General features: G+C 46.2%; 2 protein-coding genes across 15 annotated transcripts in view; both read right to left on the bottom strand.

Moving 5' to 3' along the window:
- Window positions 1-13,473, bottom strand: part of LOC147031974 (transcription factor RFX3-like) — a 248,527-nt gene extending 235,054 nt beyond the window's left edge. For 4 of the 9 annotated variants that reach the window (XR_015050987.1, XM_085853510.1, XM_085853478.1 and 1 more), the window contains exon 1: window positions 1,159-1,413. Coding sequence is in view for 6 of the 9 variants with exons in the window: in XM_085853510.1 (XP_085709636.1) it covers window positions 1,159-1,220 (62 nt within the window). In the remaining 3 variants the exon portion in view is untranslated. Of the gene's footprint in view, window positions 1-1,158; window positions 1,415-4,056; window positions 4,194-13,229; window positions 13,376-13,409 lie in introns of those variants that run through there. The other 5 variants (XM_085853483.1, XM_085853487.1, XM_085853492.1 and 2 more) reach the window with 5 other exon arrangements.
- Window positions 13,474-18,545: 5,072 nt separating this feature from the next.
- NDC1 (NDC1 transmembrane nucleoporin) overlaps window positions 18,546-26,141 on the bottom strand; it is a 127,896-nt gene continuing 120,300 nt past the window's right edge. For all 6 annotated transcript variants that reach the window (XM_085853643.1, XM_085853653.1, XM_085853673.1 and 3 more), the window contains 6 exons: window positions 25,962-26,068; window positions 25,634-25,684; window positions 19,483-19,546; window positions 19,194-19,294; window positions 18,846-19,006; window positions 18,546-18,690 (listed from right to left, as the gene is read on the bottom strand). In XM_085853643.1, the coding sequence (XP_085709769.1) occupies window positions 18,627-18,690; window positions 18,846-19,006; window positions 19,194-19,294; window positions 19,483-19,546; window positions 25,634-25,684; window positions 25,962-26,068 (548 nt within the window). In that variant the 3' untranslated portion in view covers window positions 18,546-18,626. The remainder of the gene's footprint in view (window positions 18,691-18,845; window positions 19,007-19,193; window positions 19,295-19,482; window positions 19,547-25,633; window positions 25,685-25,961; window positions 26,069-26,141) is intronic.

Below are 26,141 nucleotides of genomic sequence, written 5' to 3'. Positions count from 1 at the left end.
GATCACTTCAGCAACAGTGTAGTGACCACCCAGCCTTTAAGAGGCCCCTCCTACACATCCCTCCCTTCCCATTCTTACATTTTTTTCTCCCTCGTCAGACCATTTAACTTGTGCAATGCAGCCAATGCCACTTTACATAAACTCACAAAAGTTTTCGATACAACAGCATTTCAAATAATCAATCTTGTTTGCAGCACCAAGGACCGATGCCCACCGCGCAGTACCAAACATAGCAAACCACGCAGTAGCGTTAAATCAAGCGGATCATCATACTCTCCATGTGCTTTGCAGGTTAAAACGCCATGACCACAATCGCAAGCGCCGGGTAAATCTACACACGAAGTATCACCGAAACCTTTCAGGTGTGTTTACGTATGATAAGAGTTCATATTGCCACGGGGTGTAACCTTGTGTGCCAGACATCCTCAAACCTTCGAGCAGCCGTGCAAGCAAACGTGATTTTTCAAACCCATCATTTCCTTGACGACCGAGCGGATCGGTGGGTCCAGGTACCAGAGTCCAATTCCCCAAGCTCCCCACCATCCATCTCCCCACCACACAAATTAAACACAAACTTTGGTTGCAGAAATAAATTAAGACATGGCTCAGATGTTAAATTTTTAAGTATTAGGATAAAGAAAATATATTAGGATAAAGAGAAATTGAACCGCAAGAATGTATATTCGAAACATAGAAAATCCCTCGGCACACTACACAAACCACAAGGCGCCCGCGAGCACTAATTAGCAATTACCTGCACGAAATATGTCTTCATGCTTCACACAAAAGACCTCAACAAAACACCACCAAAAGCACTGAAAATAAGATCCAGGTTACGCAGCAACACAAAAGAGTGAAATCAATTTTGTGTATATATATATATTATATATATTATTATTAAAACGTGATTGTATTTGAAACGCTCATCGTTGTGAAAGAGCAGCACTCAAATGTTGTCTGTTGTAGCCATGGCGAGAGTCAGCAGCCATGGAGACGGGCGCCGCAACAAAGCCGTTTAGCCACGTCGAGGCAAAGCCACAGGGCCAATCGTCAGGCGGCACGAGGAGGTACGGAACGAAGGCAACAGCGAGGGGGGAAACGAGGCCAAAAAAAAAACCAGCGAGAATAAAAAGAGGAGGAGGAAGGGGGAGGACTCACGGATTGTGGGAATAAGATGCGAACGCCGCACCCTGGCCCGGAGGATAATCGAGCTTGTTCATTGCTGTCACGCGCAGGTTCGCCTCGGCGTCCGAACGCGGCGCGCGGCGTCGGCGACACGCGCTACGCCCGCTAGATTGGGCTCCCCCGGGGTGCCGGGTGGGCGTCTCAAGGCCCACCCTTATTCACAGCCTCAGCCATTGTGCCAGCACCTTGGGGGTAGTCCGAGCAGCCTACCCATTCGGCTCCAGTGTGCCCTGCGAAGGTGCGCTGAACGTACTTTTTAATTTTTTTTTCCTACATGTAACGTTAGTCTTTGTCTTTTCCATTCACAAATTACATTTTTGGGAAAGCAAAAGGTGTAAAAATAAATAAATAAATAAATATTTAAAACCTAAAAAAAAAAAATTTATTAAAATATATAAATATATCTACCCTCATCAAATAGATGTCCAGTGTGCTGTTGGTTTATAAGTCCCACCGAATTGACCCTGCTTCACCAATAACACATGTGCAACAGGTGCGCTTTTACCAGGGGCAAACACAAAGCTAAACAAAGGACGGACTTCCTTGTACTCATACCAATTAACATCACGGCCTCAACTTCAGCCACCTCCGGCCGCCTGAATCCTTTTCATCACAGCGAAGCACCGACGGGGTGTTTTCAAAAGAAACTGCAGTCGTAAACTTAACAGCTCTTTTGCAAAAAGTTATGTCTTTCAGAGAAAGGTACTTATTGCCAGCTGGTGGGTACGTCACCTTGGCGAGTCAATGATACCTGCGAGCCAGCGGGAATACGTTTTAATTTTAACATTAACAAACTCGTGAAACGCAAGTATTTTGGTAAGTGCGCTCTTGCTTTTGAAACTCTCTTGAGAAACAAAAATAAATAAATAAATAAATAAAGGCTGTGTGATCGAGGCAACTTATGGGTCGAGGCAGCGAGCAAGGAAAGATAAACGAGTTACAACTTGCTTTTATAAATCTCATCGGATCAAAAGGTAATCGGGAACCACCATCTCTGAAAGGATGGCAGGAGAAAAGAAGAAAAAAATAATGTCCCATGAAGGCCTTGATTACATTTATTTTTACAGAAAAACTTTACTAAATCCAAAGCATGTTGACTTATTTATAAAGGGGATAACAATCAGATTCAAAGGTGTGCCCGGTGCGTATTATCGCGTAACTGAAATAATCTGGAGGACGATACACTTTGCTGACATATACTTAGCACGAGTAAACAGTGAAGTGATTTAACACAGAGACAGACCACAATATCGGAGAACAGTGTTTCTGACAAACGAAGTTGTTTGGATCAAATTGTGTGAACATTGTTTGGCAGGGGAGGAGGTGTTGGGGGTTGGGGGCTGGGGGGGGGTGGTCGGAGAGGTAAAAAATGCTGCCGTCAAACTGGATGTTTTCAAAGTATGTCCAATCACATCGTGCACATACATCCAGCTTAGTCGAGGAATAAAAGATATAATCAACAATTAGGGAGCCGAGTGCTTTCAGCTGCAGGCTTTGTGAAAAGCTGAACCATTGTCAGTACTTCATTCTGTTACTTGGCCATTCAAAGCAGGTTCCAAAGGGATTTGTCAATTATGGGTCGCCGAGCAACTGTTGCCTAGCGACGAACTTTCTTTAGCTCATAAACAATGTGGCAGCTGCCTCTCTCAACTCCCCCCGCTACATCCTTCAAAAAAAAAAAAAAAATTCTTTCAATCGTCACCTCCAAATGCCACATAAATCTTTCTTGAGCGGAGACATGGAAAACGGATTGTTCGGGGACGTGGTTCCAAAGGACTTGCGAGGAACAGGAGAGAATGATCAAGGGAGATATGGATGACAAAGTAGAGCTCGAATGATGAAATATATAAACAATAAAGAGAGCATAAGGAGCTGAGAAAAGAAAACACGAGCTGAAAGGATGCAAAGGAAAATAGGACAAAACAGAAGAAGAGAACTTTCCATAGGGATCAAATTTCAGCTTCACGGTAAGCGGCCTTTAACAAGCGTCCAGAACCCTGAACAAGGCAAAATTAAATTACAGGCCGGGTACAATAGTTGCCGGGAAACGGGCCTCGCACCGAGGAAATATGCCGGAGTGCTGTGGACTTCACCAGATGCACCATTTCACAACCCCCGCGGCCCGTTCCCAGGGCAGCGCACCGTTAGCGGCGTTATGGAGACCCTGGCCTACAGAAAGGAACGCCTAAATGCCAAAAGGAAAAGGCCCTAAAAAATTTCGGTCAACCCCGTCTTACCAGGGGAAACGCTTTGCGGCCACAAGAGCTAGACCTTCAGATGCCGTGTCTCTGGTGGGCCCCTTCACATCACAATGGGCCCCAATGTTGCCTGGCCCGTTACAATATTCATTGGGGTTAAGCTACAACGCAATGAAGAGTCAACACGCTGAAGTAAAGCTCGGCCATGGCGCTATTTAGCAACTGAAATGGAATTGGATCGTTCGCATTATCCGAAGGTGGATGTTTCGTGCAGTCCTTTCTGCTGTTTATAACTTCTTGGTTAACGGTTAACCGATCGAAAAGTGATGCAGCTACATCAAGCTGCAGTGCTAAGATAGCAAGTAGATCTAAAAAAAAAAAAAGAAGAAGTTCATTTCCACAGTGCAATTACATGATGTTTCCAAACTTTATGAAGTGATCACGTACCAGTACCTCCAACGAATTAACAAGAAAAGAAAAATCCAATTTGAGATTTCATTACTTTTTTTGTGCTATTTGCATCAAATGTCAAAGCAGAAATTGTAATAGCAATACAGAAACTATTTTTTACTTTGGTTGTTGATACGTAATTTTCATTTTGGAATCCAATGCTCTTGATTCTAGAAAGACGTTTGCAAGTTCATATGCAAGAAGAAGACAGGAATTTGAATACCGGTGACAACTCGCACACTCTTCTCCAAAGACAGTCTGTGATATAACGTCCACCAACAACCAGTGCGGCAACACTGGCCCTCCGTCTTAACGACCTTTCGATGGACGGCGCACACATCGATGCACCTTTCTGCATGCGAAACACTAGGGTGAGTTTATTCCTGGGTCAAGATTCAAAACGCGCACAGACGGTGAGGCTGGTGCAAACGGCTCTCCAAGCCATCCCGCCAGCCCCCCCCCACCCCCTGATTCATCCGAAGTCGCTCTCAAACAAACAGTCACAGGTGCAACTGCTACATCACAAGGAAAGAAAAAAGTCATCCAACTCTGCCCTTCCTCCGATATTATATCAAATAAACAGAAATCCGCTACGTCAAGCACGTCTGCTTGTACACCTACAGAGAGAGAATCGATTCAATCCAAAACGATTTGACATTTGAATTTTGCAAAAAGTGCATCATGTTCAAAAATGGAAAGAGTCTTGGAAATCGACTCGTTATGTGTATTTGCTGCAGGGCGATTACTGAGAAGGAAACGTCATTGCAAATCACACAACGCAGACAAATAGCACATGGGAATCCCCTCTCTGCCGTCACTTGCTATCAATTAACCTGCTATTTCAATTTAATTTTTGAAATGACCTCCGCTGATTGACCTATTTGCGCTCTCATCTGAAACGACACGGAAAGCTCATGACGCTTGGATCCCAGGTTCAAATCCAAAAATCCTGTTTGTGAACAAAAATATCTCAAAAAGTTGTGGACGGATTTGGATTAAATTTGGTGGACAGGTTGGGTGGATGACAAGAACGAGTAGACTTTGGTTCGAGTCCAGATGCAGATCTGGCCTATCAGTGGTAGACAAAACATAAACTGTTCAGACAGGCAGAGGGAGGTATGTGCTCCACCGAGTGCCGTTATAGTTACTAACGTCAGTGCCCGAGCGTGATTCAAGTAAACACAGAAGCCTCTGATCAATGAAAATACAAAAGTATACAATTGATCCAAGGAAAAACGCTTTTGCTTACTTTTAAAGCAGTTGTGAAAGGCAGAGTCATTCAAAGGAATGGATGCTCAAAAGTATTTTTTTTTTTTTTTTTTAAAACAACATAATTTGATATTGGTGAGAACAAAACAGAGGAGATTGTGATGCATAAAATTTTGCCGCGTAATGAGATATCTTGTGAGAACTGGTGGTGGGTGATAAGCAATGACTCGGCTGAAGTGGTGTCACGGATATGATTCAAATACAACCTTAAACAAGTGTATTGAAAATAAAACATCATCCCCACTGCACTGCAGCCGCAATGTTGCATGTACGCACGCACGCACGCACACACACACAGTTTTGCAGTTCAAAAGATACCACACAAAAACATTGGGAACTAGAGGGGAGCACTCGGTAGAGTGCAAAACCTCCGCCGCCAATACTGCTAGGTCACTTAAGTGAACCTGATATCCTATTCATTGTAGGTCAAAACGGATCAGACTCTACTGAACCACGATTGAATAAACTAAACTAGATCGACGCGCATGTAGAAATGCCCAAAAAAAAAATCAAAATTTTTTTGAAAACAAAGTTGCAAAATTTTTTTTTGGGGGGGGGGGGTTGGAAATCACTTAAAACATGTAGAAATGCAAAAAAAAATCAAATATTTTTCAAATAAAATTTGTAGGGGTGTAGGGGTTGGGGTTGAGGGAGAGGGGGAGTGGAAGGTTATGATGGACACAATGTCAAACAAGAAAAAGAGCAGAGATTGCAGACCCTCACGAAGACTTCTTTTGAGTGGTGTATTTTTTTTTATAGGTTTGAGGGTAAATCTAATATGGCTGCCAAATCATGTGTCCTATCATATCATGTGTGAACCTTTTATTCCTTATGGGCAGGCAGTCATATGTGTAAAATTTTGCCTCGATTTGTTCAGCCACTACACAGAAGATTTTTGAAGTTTTCAAAAAATACCCAATATGGCTGCCGAATCACGTGACCGATGACGTCATGAATTTTCAGAGGGACTTGTTTTCTGTGGACCATTTTATCCCGAGATGACCCTCAAACATTTTCATATTCATCGGATGTAGCGTTCTACATATGCAATTATGACGACATAATGTGGTACCCTCGTATTTCATTAAAAAATTACCCTCAACCCTATAAGGACTCGTTGCTCTGTGCCAAGTTTCAATTTTTTCCTTGGTGAGGTTTCAGATACAAGTCCAAATTTTTTCCAATATGGCTGCCACACCACATGACCTATGACGTCATGATTATGATTAAAACCTTCTGCATGAGTTGTCGCACCAATGATGAAAATTTTGTATCAAGCCGACAAGCAGTTGCAGAGAAAAACAAGAAAATTCTGTGCGGACAAACAAACCCAAATGCAATTCCCTCTCCTTTTAGCGAGAGTAAGGAGAGCAGTGAGGGGACAGTATCGTAGGAGTGTAAAGGGGATGGGGGGACAGAGTGGATGTAGAAGTGTCAGGCAGACTTGGGCGGGCGTAGAGTTATTGGGGGCGTTGGAGGGGGGGCTTGGGCAAGTGTACAAGTGTGCCAGGGGAAGTTTGGCAAGTCGAGAAGGGTCAAAAGTGTGGGTGAGAGAAAGAGGTTATATAAGTATTTGTGGTGCGGGGGGAGGTGGTGGAGGAAACTCTGGTGGGGGGGAGGAGGGGAGGTGGTGGAAGAAACTTGGGTGGGGGGGAGGAGGGGAGGTGGTGGAAGAAACTCGGGTGTGAGGAAGGTGTCGGGGGTGTCGAGGTGTCGGGGGAACCTGGATGGGCAGAGAAGTTTTGGGGAAAGTGGTGGGGGGAAAGACTTTAGCGAGTGCCAGCCAGGAACGCATGCCCAGGTGCTGCCCAGCCAGGCACGTGTGTACAGGCATCGCAACCCCAGAAAACGCGCGACTGGGCGTTGCGCCGCTGGACACGCATGATATAGTGCAGGCATTTTAGCAGAAATATTTGGTGAACCTCACACAAATTGCAACAATAGCAAACTCAACAGATTTTTGGTTCCTGAATATGTCCTCAGTGACAGAAAAAAAAAGTCCTAAGGAATCCTCCAGGGGGAAAGTCCTGAAATCATGGAAATCCAATATGTCTGCAACCCGGCTTCGGCGGACATGAGAAAATTGTAAAGATTGATATTTTAACATGTAAATATATGTTTTTCTGCATTCTAATTGTTTCTTGTTATGGTCAGTATATTGATATACAAGAATAATTATAAAAAAAGTGAAATGTATTGAGGGTAAAATAAAAAATTATAGCTTTTTTGTCCAAAAATGTCAAAATTTTTTCCCTAAAAAATATTTTGACTTGAGAAAGTTTGTTCATACAAGAACATATGTATCCCCAGGCATACATACTATACATTTCCAGATACAGGGACATTAGTACTATCCTCTGGTGAAAGAATTAACACACAATATTAATTTGTTAGCACATGCAATATTGACAGCACATGCATATACTCGACCCTGATGTTTGTCAGTGAACATGCACGAAGCCACGGTGTCACTCCAGTAATCACCTTTGATCAGCCCCTCTGGTGGAAGGCCCTCATGATCATCAACTCGGAGCCTATGGGAAGTGATCTGAAAGGGATTGTCCTACGCTTGGGCGGCTTCCACGCAGAGATGAGTTTCCTCGGATGTATTGGACACCTCATGGTGTCATCCGGGCTTCAAGAACTGATGGAGTTGATATATGCCGCCAATGCAGTGATTCATACGTTTAGTGGCAAGGCCATTGCCCGCGCAGTTCGCGCACACCTAATTGTTGATGCAGCCCTCAATGCCTTGCTGTTGACAAATGTGCTCAATGCGCATCTACCATGCCTACATGAAACATCAGACGGCAATGGGAATGAAGATCCGGACTTAGCCGAAGCAGCTGCAAGGCCGCAACATGACCAGCATACAGATCTAAGCAATAATCCAGACTTCAACGAAGCTTGTACCCTCTATGAGAAGCTGATGGCTGGGACACTGTCTGTGGAAGAAGTATGCAAGTCTGACGTCTTGAAATGAATCAAAGACCACCTTCAGAAGCATACCGAGTCTGCAAAGATATCTTCGAGAACTTCAGCGCTCTGGGTTCAGTATATCGACATGCTAGACATTCTACGCAAATACATCCGGGCAGAGCACACTGGGAACTGGGCACTACATCGACAGGCCATCCAGGAAATGCTGCCTTACCTGGCAGCCTCGGGCCACAACCTGTATGCCAAATCTGCGAGGGTGTATCTGCAGCAGATGTCCAACCTCAAAACTCAAGATCCCAATGTCCAACAACGTTTTGAAGAGGGGTTCCATGTGGTTCGACGAAGTGATCGCCTGTGGGCAGGACTTTCATCTGACCTGATCATCGAACAAGTTCTGATGAGAAGTTTGAAGACCAGTGGGGGGCTCACACGAGGGCGAGGAATGACAGAGCAACATCGGCTGGTATGGCTACTATCAATGCCTGCCTGTGCAGAAATAAACTAGGCAATGCAGGAGCTCACAGGTGTGAACTACAACACTGGAGAGTAGAAGAAGGACATGACCAAGGCAAGACAATCTCGTGACTGGAAGGACACACTATCAGCTCTTCAGTATTTACAGGAACGGAATCCGTTCAGTAGTGATCCACGTCTGAGGAACATTGCCACTGGAGTTCATGCACACCCCACCGTCAACGTCGATACAGCACATGCTGTAGGAGCCAAAATATTGAAATCTATGGATGGGAAAACACCTGCCGAGTACACATTTAAGAAGAAAGACCAAGTTGTCACCCTCGGCATGAAGTCATCTGTCAAGATTTATGGAGAGCAAGTCCAGGTTGACCCACAACTCCTCATCCAGAGACTGATCACTGTTGCACAGACAGCAGAACTGGAGTCGGCCTTCAAATATGAACTGTGCAGCTATCCACCAGCCCTCTTTGATTCCTCTCTTCAGCTCCGAGGAGCACACAAGCCAGTCTTTGCTGATGCCATCTGGGATCTTCTTGGATCCCATGTCCCAGCAGATATCCCCAATGATGGGCAACAGTACGTTTTGGATGGCGGGGAACTTGTTCAACGCATTCCATGGTCTCGTGGATCTACATACAGAGACATATGCCACCAGTACACTTATTATGTAACGAAGAAGTACGGAGATGCCATAGTCGTGTTTGATGGTTATGAGAGTACCAACACAAAGGACATGACACACCAGAGACGGTCTAAAGGGAATGCTGGCACTACTGTGACATTTACAGCTGACATCTGTCTCACAATGAAGAAGGAACAGTTTCTTGCTAATAGGCAGAATAAACAGCGATTCATTTTTATGTTGAGTGAAGAGCTTCAGAAGAAGAACTGTGAGACACACCATGCCTCAGGGGATGCTGATCTGATTGTACTGAAGGCCGTGCAGTCTGCTACTGTCACCAACACTGTTAGTTGGTGATGACACAGACCTCCTCGTCCTCCTATGCTGCCATGCAAGCTTAGAATCCCATGACCTCTTCTTTTGTCCCGAGCCAAAGAAGAACACGAAAAAGCCTCGCATCTGGAACATCAAGGCTACAAAGAAAATGATTGGTACAGACATATGCAAGCACATACTGTTTCTACATGCAGTTCTTGGGTGCGACACGACATCTCGTCTTCATGGGATTGGAAAGGGAGCTTCCCTCAAAAAGGTCAAAGCAAACAACACATTCCGTGAGCAGGCCAAGGTTTTTGATACATATCCAGCTTCCGTATGTGATGTGGCAGATGCAGGAGAAAAAAACATTGGTGATAATCAACAACGGAAAGTCAAATGACACCCTGGACACCCTCCGGTATCAGCGGTACTGGGACAACGTGGCTTGGAGCTCCTCTCACGTGCAACCACAGACGTTACCACCAACATCAGAAGCAGCAAAGTATCACAGCCTGCGCGTGTATCTGCAAGTCCAAGAATGGAAGGGATGTGCAGATGAACTTCTTCCGACAGACTGGGGTTGGCAGAAGTGTGACGAGGGTTTTGTGCCACTTCAGACATCAATAGCTCCAGCTCCTGAAAAGATGTTACGTGTCATGAGGTGCAACTGCCAGGCTGAATGTAGCACCATGAGATGCACATGCAAGAAGCACAACAATGAGTGCACTCCAGCTTGTGGAAACTGCAGAGGCTCTGGCTGCACAAACACTCCATGTGACAATGATGAGGATGATGACGACATTGTCGAGTTCTAACTTTAATACGCTTGATTTTTCTCAACATGTATAGCAAGTTTATAATGGATGTAGTTTCTGAGTTTAATGCGAATTTTCATTTTCATTTCGAAACCTTCGTCAGGCAGATGTGATTGCCCCGAGTGGAATTGTGAATTTTGTCATGTTTCAATGATTTACATAATTATATTGTATTGCCAGAGACTTGATTTCATCTTGTGTCTTCAACGTCTCTTATTTTTTTTGGTCCAGGAGCCAAAATCAGTATCAGGTAAATATATATTTTTTTCAGGACAAAAAAAACTATTATATTTTATTTTACCCTCAATACATTTCACTTTTTTATAATTATTCTTATATATCAAAATACTGACCATAACTAGAAACAATTAGAATGCAGAGAAACATATATTTACATATTAAAATATCAATCTTTACAATTTTATCATTTTTCCCAAAGCCGGATGGCGGCCATATCGGATTTCCATGATTTCAGATCCCCCCCCCCCTCCCGGAGGATCCCTTAGGACTTTTTCTGTCACTGAGGACATATCCAGGAATCAAAATCTGTTGACTTTGCTTTTGTTGCAATTTGTGTGAGGTCATCCGACATTTTGCCTGTACTAATAGGGTTCTGTGCCTCAGAGGACGTATGGCACTGCATTGTTGTGCACATGGCCCCGCGTCACACCTTGGGGAAGGGCTCACAGCACGGTATTGGACCTTGGGGGGGGTGCTGTTGCACTTCGGGGGAGGGCGCACAGCCCGGTGTTGGACCTTGGGGGGGGGTGGTGGTGTTGCACTTCGGGGGAGGGCTCACAGCCTGGTGTTGGACCTTGGGGGGGTGTCACACCTCGAGGGAGGGCTCACAGCCCGGTGTTGGACCTTGGGGGGTGGTGTTGCACTTCAGGGGAGGGCGCACAGCCCGTTGTTGGACCTTGGGGGGTGGTGTTGCACTTCGGGGGAGGGCGCACTGCCTGACATCTCAGCCTGCCGTTGTGCCACAAAGTGCATGTGGCCCATCATGCTTGGGGGAGGGGTGGCTCAGCCCACCATTGCATCGTGGAGGGGGTGGGGGGTGATGAGCGGAATAGTCTCACACCTCGGGGAGCACATGGCTCCACGTCGCACTTTGGGGGGGGGGAGCGAGGCATAGCATCTCGCCTTGGGATGCACACGACCTAGCGCTGTGTCATGGTGGGCATGTAACATGGCGTCGCACATTTTTGGGGGGTGGGGGGGGGCACCCATTGTCGCACCTTGGGGGCGTGACCTTGCGTCGCACAGTGAGAGGAGCGTGGCCCACGTCGTACCTCGGAGAGGGGGAGGGGGGTATGTGCAACCTGGCACTGTGGCTTGCGGGGCGCACAGCCTGTCGTTGTGCCATGGTGAACGTTCGACCCAGCATCGCATGTGGGTGATGGGGGCACGTGGTCCGACGTCACGGCTCAGGTGGTGCGCGGCTCGGCGTCACGGTTCCGGCGACATCACACTTTGGGGCGCAGGGAGAAGTGAGCTCCAGCGCCTGGCCCAGCGTCACGCATCGTTGGGGGGGTGTGGGGGCGGCCCGGCGTCGCTCATCGTGGGGGAGGGGCGCCTGTTGGCATCACGCATAGTGTGCCGAGGGGCACCTGCTGGCGTCATGCGTCGTGGGGGAGGGGCACCTGCTGGCGTCACGCATCGTGGGGGGGGCACCTGCTGGCGACACGCATCGTGGGGGAGGGGCACCTGCTGGTGTCACGCATCGTGGGGGGAGGGGCACCTGCTGGTGTCACGCATCGTGGGGGGAGGAGCACCTGCTGGAGTCACGCATCGTGGTGAAGCTGGAGGCCTGGCGTTGTGGATCGTGGGGGGCCTGGGGGCACGGTCCGGTGTCGCTCATCATGGGGGAGGGGCGCCTGCTGGCGTCACGCATCGTGGGGGAGGGGCACCTGCTGGCGACACGCATCGTGGGGGAGGGGCACCTGCTGGTGTCACGCATCGTGGGGGAGGTGCACCTGCTGGTGTCACGCATCGTGGGGGAGGGGCACCTGCTGGCGTCACGCATCGTGGGGGAGGGGCACCTGCTGGTTTCACGCATCGTGGGGGGAGGAGCACCTGCTGGAGTCACGCATCGTGGTGAAGCTGGAGGCCTGGTGTTGTGGATCGTGGGGGGCCTGGGGGGCACGGTCCGGTGTCGCTCATCATGGGGGGAGGGGCGCCTGCTGGCGTCACGCATCGTGAGGGGGCTGGGGGGCGCGGTCCGGTGTCGCACCACGTGGGGTCCGGCCGGAGTCGCGCATCGAAGGGTACCGGACCTGGCACCGAGAGGCAGCGCAAGGCCGGGTGGTGTGCGGCCGACGGTTGCTCAGCGCACGGCCGGGTGGTGTGCGGCCGACGGTTGCTCAGCGCACGGCCGGGTGGTGTGCGGCCGACGGTTGCTCAGCGCACGTTCAGTGTTGTAACGAGGATGGACGACACGGTGCGTGATGTTGATGAAAATAGTGTTGCTTGCGACGAGGGACATGTACGAGTCATGAAAGAATAAAATAAATAAATAAACAAACATGACACGGATTACGTTCCGTGCTTTGGGAAGTCCCCATTGACAGGCGAAATAACCGACAGCACGGGAAACGTGTCGGCATGACAAAGCACGAATGATAATTTGTAAAGAGGTGACAAACGATGACACGTGAAACAGAAACAAAGGACACGATTATCCGTGCAGCACAACAGGCCGACAGACACTCGTATCGAGGTCAACAAACACAAAGATAAAACACCGTCCAAGACAAGGGCTGGGTCAAACCGCCATTTTCAAGCGTCAGGGAGAGGAAGGCGAGAAAAAGACACAAAAGCAGCGACACAAACGCGGCGACGCAGCACGATTTGGCGCCACAACAGCACGGCTCGGACAACGGCAGAACCAAAGCAAGCGGCAGGAGAGAGAAAGCCGCCAGAGTCAGGCAATCTCCCGGGGAGCGGCGTCCTTACCAGCAACTGTCGCCACGACTACCGTGGCTATGGAGCCTCCTCTAGGCAACAGTTGCTATAACCCGTCCTCCGCCTCAATCACTCCGCCTGTATCTCGCGGTCACACTCGCTACAAACGTCGGCTCAACGCCATTTTACGACACTTGTTTCGCCCTGTTAGAGTTCGAGACACTAACTTACATCCGTTGACGATCTTTCCTTCTCTATAAAGTTGTAAACTATTGAACCGTGCGGAGGGATTCGGTTATGTGCGCGGATGAACACGAGCCCGTACGGCGTAAGGCGGTTTCCGAGAACATTAACTTAAGCAAACGTATAAATGACTGAGGGGCGTTTAATCAACCGCTCGTTTGGAGTTCGGCGAAGATTTGCTGCCCCGCGGGCGCTAAATACTTCCGTAGTTACCCTCGGTTGATGTGCCGTGTTTCTCTTCTCGTCGAACTTGCCGACGTTTGATGCTATATTTATTCGTTGCCGTAAGTAGTAACTATCGGGGAGTTGCCGCGACCCGTGTGAGGGGTAATGTTGTCATGATTTTTTAAGTCATGACCGCAAGAAACCTTCCTCCTCTTCTTCACACCGTCATATCGCTTCGTTTACCCTTGTTTCCCCTGAGCCTCTCAGTATTTCTTTGGAGACCGATGGTGATGCTGCTGCTGCTGCTGTTGCTGTGACTCTCGCTTGCCTGCACAGACGGTGATTGTGACGTTCGGTGAAGAAGAAGAAGAAGAAGAAGAAGAAGCGGTAAGAAATTCCTGATATGGAAATTGGAATACCACCGAACTGTGCCGTCGTCATCCCGGTGTTTCACAGGCACGATCCCTCGGATGGACGTTCCGCGAAGCAGGGAGTCCTGTCTGCCCGCATGAGTTGGTGGTCGGTAAACATCCCACGGTGTCCTTCGTGAGGAGTGGGTGAGCTATCGCCGGCATCCTGAACAAATTCAAAATTCCAAATTCCTGCCTGACGACTTCGTCGAACGTCAAGCCTGGCCAGCCGGTTCGTGAAAGACTTGGGCCGGGCTCACAAGGATGTGGGAATACTTGTTACCCTTGAAGAAGAAGAAGAAGAAGAAGAAGGAGGAGTCGGAGGACCTCAAACATGATAAATTGAGAAATCCTTGCTTTTCCAGGGTGACCAGTGCGGTTAAAAACGATGTCGGTGGTCATTGCATCGGTCTGACACGGGTAGCGTACCTCGTGAGCTGTGTCGTTTGGGTTTTGGTTCCCGACCAGGCGATGAACTGTCAAATTGCTGATTCGCAGAGTACATGCAGTCCTGGTGGACGTTAAGCCGGCTGTCCAATCTGCCAGCATATTAAAGGTCCCACCATCTCTTTCATGAAGAGTAAGCGAGGTATCTATCACCGGCAACTTCACCAAAGTACAGATTCTTGCCAACATCGCCTTCGGGTCGAACGTCAGCGTTGACCTGCTGCTGCTGCTGCTGCTGCTGCTGCTGCTGCTGCTGCTGCTGCTGCTGCTGCTGCTGCTGCTGCTGCTGCTGCGGCGACTGCAACGACGACCCAGGCCCAGCTATTTCCACCCATTTTTCATGAACCGGCTGGCGAGGACGTCAGGTCTGACCAGACAGTTCATGAAAGACTTTAATCAAAAAAAAACTCTCCACCTTGCCCCTTCAATGTGGGAATAATTGGAAGCGTTAAAGAAGTAGGAGTCGGAACAATAACTTGAGGAATGTCGTTTGTTTGGTCGAAGATGCTGTTGCAACGTAGGCGTGAACCGTCTCACCCGGCTGGTCGTGTCATGAATCTTTCAGTACCTGTGTGGAATTAATTGTTCTGGCAAAGTTTTGAAGTCGGGGGGGGGGGGGGGTGCCTTTGGAGTTTGGTCTGGTGAAACAGGTCACGAGGTTCGAGAAAATATGGAGGGGGTCAGCTTGGACTTTGTGCATCAACTGCTGTCTTGTCAACTGTTCCGAGTGATGATGGAGGATGCATCTTTTTCACGCTGTCCAGAGAGAGAGAGAGAAGACTGGTGACCATCCAGAGTGATATTCATATAGGCCACCTCAAAGGCAGTGTGTGAGTAAGCCTGGAGACAAAAGGACGTCACACTGCCGGCCTGCGAATGACGACCTCAGGTTACGTTTTCCGCAGAGGATGGTTCCTCGTGGCGAGATCACGCATGGTGCCGGACAATCTTTCATGGGCATTCCATACATCCCAAGCAAGCTGTGCTCAAACAACAATTCTGCTTTTATTGTGACGCAACGCTGGCTTGAGCATCGATTCATCAGATGAGCTCACGCAGCGAGGCAGCCATATAGGAAGCCATCCCCAAGTTACTTAAAAGGGAGTTGAGGGGGGGGGGGCAATCTTCCCTTGTTTTATATTTGCCCTTCCATGATCAAAACGAACCATCGTTTTGTTTGGCACGATACAAACGCGCAAATGTGAAATGACGGTTGTGGTTGAGAGGGCGAAATGTAACTTTATTAACGCTCGATGTGCTGCGATTGATGATTGTGACAGCCGGGTGATACGGGCGTAATTCCACAGCGGTTGATGAGCTGCACAGACGACAGAGCTACGGGAGGACTGCAGCAAGGAGCATGCTGTTGAAAGGAACGGTTGACCGAAAAACGAGGCAAGGGCTTTGAACGTGTCTGCCATTTTTAAAAACGTAGAACTACAACTGAGCACACAATCCTGCCCCCGATACTGAATCTTGGGATCGGCGTATCCACAGTGTCATGGCCAAAGGAGCGGGCCGATTGCGCCATTACCAGGGCTGTGGCTGCGTTGAATCGGAGGCGAAGTTTCTCACTCTTCACGTGCATTTATTGGAATTGAAGCTGTAATCAAAGTTTAGTTCTGAGAGAAGAATTGAGGTTTGAAGGAAGTGCCCAGTATTAATTTTCGTGCAAGTCTGTCATTTGTCCGATGCTCATCTTTGCGTAATGTTTCAGTAAACTTTTGAGATCGATTACTATTAATCGAAGTGAAGGGTTTAAGATTTATTTCTGGCTAACTATGGTGAGTTTAAGGATTGTTGTAATCTACCTTTGCTTGTGTAATCATTCAATCTAAAGTAATTTGTGAGGGCATTGTAAATGTGAGTACAGTCATTAAATAAAATAATTTATTAAGATGCTGTCTTCTTCATTTTGCATCATCCATCGTAAAGTTTTGGTGTAAATTGTAGGGGCTCATCACTTGATCCTTAATCGCAGTGATAAGGTCACGAGGCTAAAGGTACCGTACGTTGATCCTTCATGAGAAGATTAAACCCTGAGGACCCTGCCCAGACCCAGGTTTTCATTTGCACCCGAAGGACCGTGCCAAGAGCCAGATGATGACAGGCAGAGGAAGTTTTAAATTGAAGGACTGCTGTATTTTGAACATGTGGCAACAAGTGATATCTACAGAATTACAAGGAATTTTTGCACAGGAGGCGACCATTCGGCCCATCATGCCTGCGTCACACCCATACCAGATTTAATAAATCTGTCAATACCCCTTCTCTTCGTGTGTAGCCTTTTCGCTGCTACACTGGTGCTCATTTCACCAACCTCGGACGGATGACAGGCTGAGTCAAACCCTGGTGTTAATTCAGCGGCAAACGGAGCTTGAACTCAGGACCCGAAGATCCAAAGCCACCACCCAAACCGCGAAGCCAACACCAGGTTCAAGAATGCGAGTCATTAAGATGTGCGACTCCACATGCATAAATTCACGTGACTCAACAACGTGGAACTCACAGATAATAGATGTGAACAATCAGAAAAATCCAACCCATGGGGTAATTCGCTGCACATATACAAGTACTTTGCCATTGGTTTCATTTCGCTATTCTCCACAAGCTCTCTGGGCATCTGGACACTTGCAAAAGGACAAATCTTTCCCGTGGAGTGAGTGGTGCTGGTGCGTTGGCACACTCGCCTCTACGCTGTCTCACCTGGACTTCAATCCCGGCCCAGCTATAAACTGTCATCCCGGTATTTCACAGGCAGGGCGAGTCGATGTGTGTGCTATTCCTCGGATGGACATGAAATGAGACCGGCGTTATTCTGCCGGCATTAGTTGGTGGATGTTAAAGATCCTATGGTGTCTTTCACAAAGAGTCGGCAAGCTGTCACCGGCACCAGAAAAATTACAAATTCCTGCCCTAACCTGCAGAGGGCTTTGCTTCGGCAGCACAGCCACAGCCTTAGCCAATGATGCCACCCCGCAACCTTGTGCTGCATACAAAAAGACGACAACAGAGCGTCAGGGTTGCCTTCCCAAAGTCAGAGCAGAGCAGACAGGAGTCGATCCAAGGGGCGGTGCACTTTGATGCAACATCCTGCCCGTGAAACACCAATTCGACAGTTTATAGTTGGGACGGGCATAAGACAGGCAGCTCAATTGAAGATACGCGTGCCACCTCTGAACCATCGTGTGAGGCATTCTCATCCAGACCATACCATTCACAACTGACAAACTGAATGTGTCAGTTATAACACATGGGTATGAAAGGAGTGCGGACATTAAAATTGCCCGCCCGTTTTTTCCATGAGAGTTATAACTGAGACATTTTGATCAAGGTTACTTTTTCATCAGTTACATCCATTGATCAAGCGGAGCCAATCGAAGCGGGAAAGGACAGGCCAAAATTATTCTTTCAATAACAGCCAATAATGCAATCAACAAGTGACGTAACTTCCGATGCACACCGGGTGCCAGCGCCACCATTTTGTGGCATCACTTGGTCGTTCAACATTCAAATGTGTCAATTAAGGAGATATCCCCCTCTCTTTCCAAGAGATTGGAACCCATGGGGTTTATCCATAGTTTATCCTCCAAATGCTGAACATCAAGCAACAAAGTAGCACTTACCTTTTATTTATTTAACGTCTGTGACGGTTACGGTCAGTGGACGCTCTAACCACAATGCAATAAGACTTTCCGAGAGTAAAATGCAATGAAGTTTATTTTGAAGCCCCCGCCCCCCACCCCCGACAATATATTTACAAAACATTCCAATGGTAAACAGCAATGCATGTCAAATTAATCATTGGTAATACCCCTTTTCAAACAAATGACACAACCAAAGAGAGGAAAAACGCTCTGATATCAAAGCAGAAAAATGATAACATCAAGCAGGCCAGACAACGACATGCCTGAAATAATGTTTGGCAGGAACCGAAGACAACGATGCCAGGATGGAGTCGTATGAAGAAAGAGGGAGAGGGAGTGCACGAGAAAGGAGAAACAATGCCACTCAAATGAGCATCATTATTTGCAAAATATTTATCAGATTAAGAAAACTTAATGCTGTTGAATTTTTTTTTTTTTTTTTTCCTTTATCACCCTCCATGGAAACATTTTCTCCACACTTTCCAGTGTTGTGGCCTCCACATAGTGTAGTCCTGGGTTTATGCGGTCTCTCTTTCTCACTCTTTGTAATCCACAAACATCTGCAGTCGCTTCAGATGCTCTGGAGACAGGTCCACAGCTCTACTCAAGTGGGACAATGTGGACAAAATCGAGAAGAAAATCTCTTAGATCACCAGGGTTGGCACCTGCTTGCTATTTATAAACCATAAAACTGTATTTGTGTTTGATTAGTGAGAAAGTATAACTCGATGGACAAGGAAGAGTGCATCTCTCACTTGAGGTGATGGCCAAATGTGTTGGATATCCTGTGCAGAGCAGTCCTTAGCGCCGATCTCACAGCAAAGCGCAATGACTTAAAAGAAGCATCCGGCCAGGAATCCGTTAGACGCAGCGGCTTGTTGGATGCCTGAGGTAGCTTGAAGTGTTTATCGATGGCCTGCGGAGTACAAAGCATCGGAATGAGATATAGGGTGACAGGGAGAAGCAAGGGATCATAATTTCCCCCACCCCCTCCTTCAAAGATCACCCAATAAACCTCAGAATGCAGCGATTCCAAAAAATCACATGACCTTCCAATAACCTTGGCTTAGTTCAACGTTGATATTTGCAAGGTATGGCCTCACCTCCAGGAGGTTCACCATAGCACAAAGAATGGATGACAAGTTTGTCTGCACCACACCATATTGATCCTCCGTAAAGGAAGCTGCCACCAGGTGGGATACAGCTATGAAACAACACAGGCATGATGTCTGAGTTTTGTCACCAAAAGTGGACCATCTCAACAGCTGTGAAATGCACATATTTGAAGTGTATGGAAGAAAACCACGGCAGAGCGTGAGGCACACATGGCCAGCATAAAAATGTCAAACTTGTTTACAAATGCACAAGGATTGTTGGTGGATCATAAAGTACCTTCCAATGCCCAGATGTGAGCTTGACCATCAGCAAACAGTGCTTGGCTTGATGATTCTGCAATCTGTACGTGCCGTAAAGAATGGAATTGTGGAATGTGTTGCAACACTGATGTTACCACTCTCCCCACCCGCCCCATTCCCCAAGGCAAAAGGAGACACACAACACAATCGTAATAATGAATTTCTTTGCAAGGAACTTTAACGTAGGAGGAGGCCATTCGGCCTGTGTAATAGTTGCCAACCTATGGTTATTTGATCATACTCCATCCTTTTTAAATGCAGAGCACCAAGCAAGGAAGCAGCATGCACCATTTTTGAAGTCTTCAGTACGACTCAGTGGGGTTTGAACTCCCATACTCAGAACGGACACTCCAACCATTATGTCACCGCATCAGGTTAAGAAAAAATATTATATTCACATAATTTTATTCATTTTAACGATTTCCTTGTCTTTACACCTCCGCTTAGTCATCCACTTAGTAAAACTATCAGACAAAGCAGAAGAACTATTGGTTACCCTCAAGGTTCAACTGCATTCTCATATCATCAACCCTGCTGAATCCAATCCTAATGGTTTGAACAAGTCAATCCCAGGAGAAACTACCAACCAATCCAGAAAGCCATGAGAGTCACTGATCTCTACACATCTGAATTTAAAACGCTTCACAGATTTCAGGCAAACAACAATGTGGAGATGAGTTCATTTTGTACCTTGACGCCTGCACCAAACAAGCTGATATAACCTTAACCCCGCAGCCACTTGCGGCCCAACTGACACAAAAATTTCGTGTCAATCGGATTAGCGGTTGCAGAGAAAACGGAGAAATCTTGAATGGCCAACTCGGTAGAGCGCATGGATCTATTGGTAGATACATTTCACGAGTGCACATGGAATTTCCATTCTCAGCATGTTTTGATAAGCTTTGTATTTAATCTGCGCACCTTTCAAACCGATTTTCCCATTCTTCGTGAGTATCCCCCAAATGTTGAAAGATAATATACCTCAAAATTGACTTGTTCAATGTTTTTTTTGAAGAGCGATGGATGGTCGGGACAATGTGTGTATGTTACACGTGAACAAGTGAAGTTCCTATTTGCACACAAACCATTGGTTTCACCCACAACGGTTAAACTTGTATGCTCCAAAGCAGTGATCTTCACTAATTGTTCGAGGGGGCCACTTTTGCCGATAAGGCATCAGAGTGATGCCGCCACACAGACGACAGGAATCTGTAATGGCTGCTATTCGGCCCCGCCAGCACGTACTTTTCTTCTTCGTTGTAGTGAACTGGGCTGCAAAAGAATTATTGTTTGAACACTATAACCATATCCTGATGTCGGTATGTTGCTTTTATGCTTCGCGTTGGAACACTCATTTGAAACCATTGGGTCAATTTGATAGCATTAACAGCAGATGATGATGCCTGGGTGGTGGGCTTGGGATCCTCGGGTCCTGAATTAAAATCCCACTTTGCCGTTTAATTAATAATAGCAGTTGATGTTGACTCAAGGTGTCATCCTTCTGAGGTTGTCAAAATGAGTGTCAGCTTGCTGTAATCCTGTGTCGGAGTGGCGACCCATCCAGGATTGCGCCCAATAGCCCAGGAGAGTGCTTCAGCAGCACCAACGCTCTGCACAGAGTATGGTCCCAATGGATGGATGGATGGCACATTATGACAGGGTGTTTTCACATTTGTGTATTATTGGCCACACGTCAGGGACCAATAATATTGTAAGTCACTTTACCACTGCTAAATGTCTCACACCTCCCTTCCTTCCCTCCCTTCTCCTCCACCCTCTCCCAACGTAAACACATAAATACAGATACAATTATTATTATTAATTACTAGCAAATACAACCCATCGCTTCGCTGACGAGGGGTATTAAGAAGGGGTTGGGAGAGGAGGGAGAGAGAGGGAGAAGAGTATGAAAAAAAAGAAAAACAAAAGGAGAGAGAAAGGTGAGGACATGGTTTGGTGAACCCCAAGCTTCAGAAATTCATCTCTGGGCACACAGCTAAGTGCCGGAAGAAAGGGAGGATTATTCTTTTATCTATTCTGTCCCCTTGTCGGAATTAAAGTCTGTGTGGAGGCACCTCAAATAGGAATTTAGGTTACCTCATGTTCCGTTATTATCCTGTTTCAATTTATTTCCATAATAAACATACGATTTCTGTTTATTAACTTTGCTTGTGTTGTCTATTTGTCGTGGGTTCGAGTATAAACCCTCGTCGTCCGTCCGTGTGCCCCCATCTGCGACACACCCTTATCACCCTCCATCCCACGCGTGCCATAAATCTCCGAGGAACTCGGCTGTTCGCCTTCCAAGGGAAATCGTTCGATTATCTGTCCAGGTCGGTCTTAAACCCCCTGGACACGACAATATATTCCCCATGACGACTAGATCATAGTTGTGACGTTTCACGTCAATTGAAAAAGCAGTTCAAGAGAAATAATTATTTTAAGATTTTCATTCAATCCAATATGGCTGCCAGACCATGTGACCTATTAATTATTATTCGTGAACACCCAGGTGTCTCCAAGGATTGGGGAACATGTGGGTGAAGTTTCCCCTCGATCTGTCAAGCCGTTCCGGAGAAGAAGATTTTTAAAGGTTTATTCTTCAAGAAAATCATATCTGCCAAACCATGTGACCTATGATGTCATAGGTGGAGAACTTTTTGTACCTCATGAATAGGTGGTCATACCTGTAAAGTTTCACCTCAATCTGTTCAGCCGTTTTAGAGAAGATGATTTTTGAAAGTTTTATGTTTACAAAAATAAAGCTGCCGAACCATGTGACCGATGACGTCATCAATCCCCCCCCTCCCCCATACAATTTAGTCCAAGATGACCCTCAAAAATTTTCATACTGATCGGAAAAAGCATTCGACGCATGCAAATATGACGTCATTATGAAGCTGCCCATGACATCATCAAAAAAAAATCACATTTCCCGTGGGGAGTACTTGACGTGTGCCAAGTTTAAATTTTTTCTATGGAGCGGTTTAGGAGATACAGAGGTCCAAATTTTTCCTTTTTTCCAACATGGCTGCCATACGTGATGGATGACATCATCATTATCATTTAAAAAAAATTTTTTGTGGACATTGTCAAGGCTCATATGAGGTCTAACACACAATGCACAGCAAGGGGGGGGCATGGGATAAGAGGGGCGGTCGAGGGAAGGACAAAACAGTGGCGAACAGAGACATTAGGAGATCTGTGTAAGGGAGAGGGATGGGGCGGGGAACACGGGGTATACAAGATGAACATTACAGGGACTTTTAGGAAGGAAAGCAGGGAATTAGAAGGAGGTGGGCTTGGGGTGGATTAATGAGGGTAGAAAAGATCGAGGTTTTGGATGGGGGAAGATAAGAGGTGGTGGTGAACAACTGTTTTGAAGGCCTGGAGAGAACAATGGGATTGAACAGAGTGAGGGAGTTTATTCCAAAGGCGGGAAAAATCATGAAAACATTATACATGAGTAGTCACACCGATGGTGAAAATTTCGTGTCAATCAGATTAGCGGTTGCAGAGAAAACAGAGAAATCTGGAATGGCCACTCGGTAGAGCGCATACCTCTGCCACTCAATGCCTTAACAAGCAGAACACATGGGGCCCAATCCACATTTTTGAAATATCATGCTTTACATCATTTTTGGCGACATCTCTCAATGTTGAAGAATCACTTTAAAAACCAGTCGAACATATCGGGCCAAATAATTTTTTTGAAATATCAACCTACACATTGGTTTAGCCCTATCTCTCAATGGTGAAGAATCACTGAAGAAATTATTGGATCCAAATCATTTCGTCCGGTCTAACAGCAGAGTCAGAGTCAAGGGTTGAAAGAACCTTCACATTTTCAGGTGCAAAAGACACCGTCCAGGAGCAGTTGGGTACGACAGGGAAGGATGGGCACCGATAGTAAGGGATTGGGGACAAGATTTGGAAGCAAACACAGAATTGAGATATTCAGCCTTCTCACGAGCGGCGTCGGCTGTGGTGCCATATGAAGAGAGGGAAGGGATGGAAGGGGAGCATACTCCAGAGACAGAGTTAAGAAGTTGCCACCAGGTTTAGAGGAGGGAGACAAGTTTTAAAGTTCATTCATTATGTTGGGCAGACATTGTTTTCTGGCTCTTCTGAGAGTGGACACCCACAATTGTGGACTTTTTGGAAAGCACCAAGATTGCCTTCAGTCAGAATTGCTTTCCAGGAAGAGAAGGCAAGTTGTTTCAAAGCATCTGCTTCACCACAGGATTCAGTGTACCATGGATGGGAAGAAGCTAGAAGGGTAGGATAATTGAAGATGGGATGGGATGGATCTGTGTGTGAGAGAGAGATAGAGATAGAGATAGAGATAGAGATAGAGATAGAGAGAGAGAGAGAGAGAGAGAGATTTTGTGGAAGAATTCCCAGGCTAAGTAAACATCAGGGGCAGTTGATATGGGAGAGCAGTCCTGAAGAGTCCCTGCCAATCTGCCTGAGTGAAATGCGAAACCTGCCGGTGTTGAGGCATCTCTCTGAGAATATAGTCAGAGAGATGTTGACTTTCACAAGCATGTGATCAGATGAACGAATTGGAGCAGAGGAAAAGCAGGAGACATTTGTGGGGAAGTTTGTCTTCACCAAGCACAAAATGCAGGATTTGCCATTGGGAGAAATCTGGGTTGAAAAGTTTCCAGATCTAGTCAGTTCCAGGGAGTCACAGAATTCCTTTGTTGAAGTGCCATGGCTGGTGAGAGAGGCACCAACACCCAGCCAATTTGCATCATGACAATTGAGATCACCACATATGAGGAAGAGAGAGTTGGGATGAATGGTTAAAAGTTTGTCCATGTTGTCTGGCAGAGATGTAGATGGAGTCGTCACTATTAGGACAGTACAACACACATGAACAAGAGATGGGAGTGGAGCAGAAGTCACAGCCAGAGGTACTCGTGGGGATTGGGAGGTGCAAGATCAAGACAGGGCAGTGAGAAATTGAGTTATTGATGTAAAGTGCGACTCCACCGTCAAGGCATGGTTCAGGCCTATCAAATATTCCGTTGCTGTATCCTTTTTGGATGTTTGACGTATCCTTTTTTTTCCCCTCGATCCCTCGATCTGTCAAGCCGTTCCCGAGAAGAAGATTTTTAAAGGTTTATTCTTCAAAAAAATCATATCTGCCATCTAACCCTAACCCTAACAAACCCTAACCCTAACAACCCTAACATTCTGATGTTTTATGCATTTCAAAAGTATTTTAAAAGTTCAATTTTATTTGGTTTAATCTAATAATTCTGTGGAGCTTTTTAGCTTTTTTGACATGTTAACTTTCCATTTTGTGTTTTTAAATTGCACACCAAATTTAAATCTAATTGGAGTTAATCTTACTGCCGCAAAATATGAGAACAATGACAAAGGTGCAGCTGGGTGTGCCATTCCAGAATCTGTTTGGGACAGCGTGTTCCCAAAAACAACACAATTGATTGATAAATGCATCTGACCAGACACGTTTGAAAGGTACACAAAAGCTCAAGGAGGTTTTCGCACACAACCCTTTTAGAACTCACAAATTATGTATCGTAGGATGCGACACTCCACCTCACCCGAAGATTAAATATGAAGAAGCAGTTTCCAAGAGGACTTTCAATTTAAATATGGAAGTTTTGCTTCAATAAGAACTAGCCGCTTGAGATATGTGCATATTAAGTAGCTTTACTTTAACACTTCAGTTTTAAACCAGGGGATGTGAAAGCTTTAATTTTATTTTTGAGTAACAACAGTTAAAGAAAAGAGGGAGGGGAGCAGACAGAGTGAGACAGACAAAGAGTGTGAGAGAGAGAGAGAGAGTGAGTGAGACCGACACAGACAGCAACACAGACAGCAACACAGACAGCGAGAGCAAGCAAAGTTGTGGAAGAGGAAGGTGGGGAGAGGTGAAACAGTGAATATACAGAATTATGTTATTCTGTGTCGGTGAAGAGAGGTGGAGGAAGCAAATAATAAATCACAAGAAAAAGAACTACCATATAAGTAGAAAAGTGGAAATGTAGGAAGTGAGTTTGGAAGGACGTCTGGGAAGCACTAACATCGAATATGGAGCTAAAATAAAATAAAAAAGGGAGGGCATTGGTAAAGGGAAATGTGCAGATTCTTACCTTCTGAGTCGCATATACAACTATTGGCATTTTGATCAAGAAAGCTCTAACCTATAAAAAAAGATTAACACAAACAGAGGAAAAAAACAATAGAGAACAAAACGTTAATAAACAAAAAAATGCAAACTGAAATTGCAAATATGTTTCAGGAAACAGAAAACAATAAATAAAATAATGAGATTGTGGAGGACACAAAAATACTGCAAATAAAAAGTAATTGCACAAAAAAAGGGAACCAACAACTTGATCCTTGAACTGGAAACACTGCTAAAATAACATCACAAATGTGCATTCGTAGTCCAATATAGCTTTGTTCTGGAACACCTACCAGGCACAATTTTGATGCACCTCGATCAGGCTGGGGTACATCCTGTGCCCGCTGCATGGGAGACGCAATGGAAGGTCCCATGTTGGGATTGTCAGCCATCGGTGCACCTTGTATATGAGGAAAGTAAGTCAAATTCTAATCAAGAGAAAGCATGTTTTGAAATCTGAAACACACACTTGC

The sequence above is a fragment of the Eptatretus burgeri genome, chromosome 2, assembly GCF_056783735.1.
Source record: "Eptatretus burgeri isolate ZD-2024b chromosome 2, Ebu_testis_v1, whole genome shotgun sequence".
NCBI classification, from domain to species: Eukaryota; Metazoa; Chordata; class Myxini; order Myxiniformes; family Myxinidae; genus Eptatretus; species Eptatretus burgeri.
This window is presented reverse-complemented; position numbering and strand designations above follow the sequence as displayed.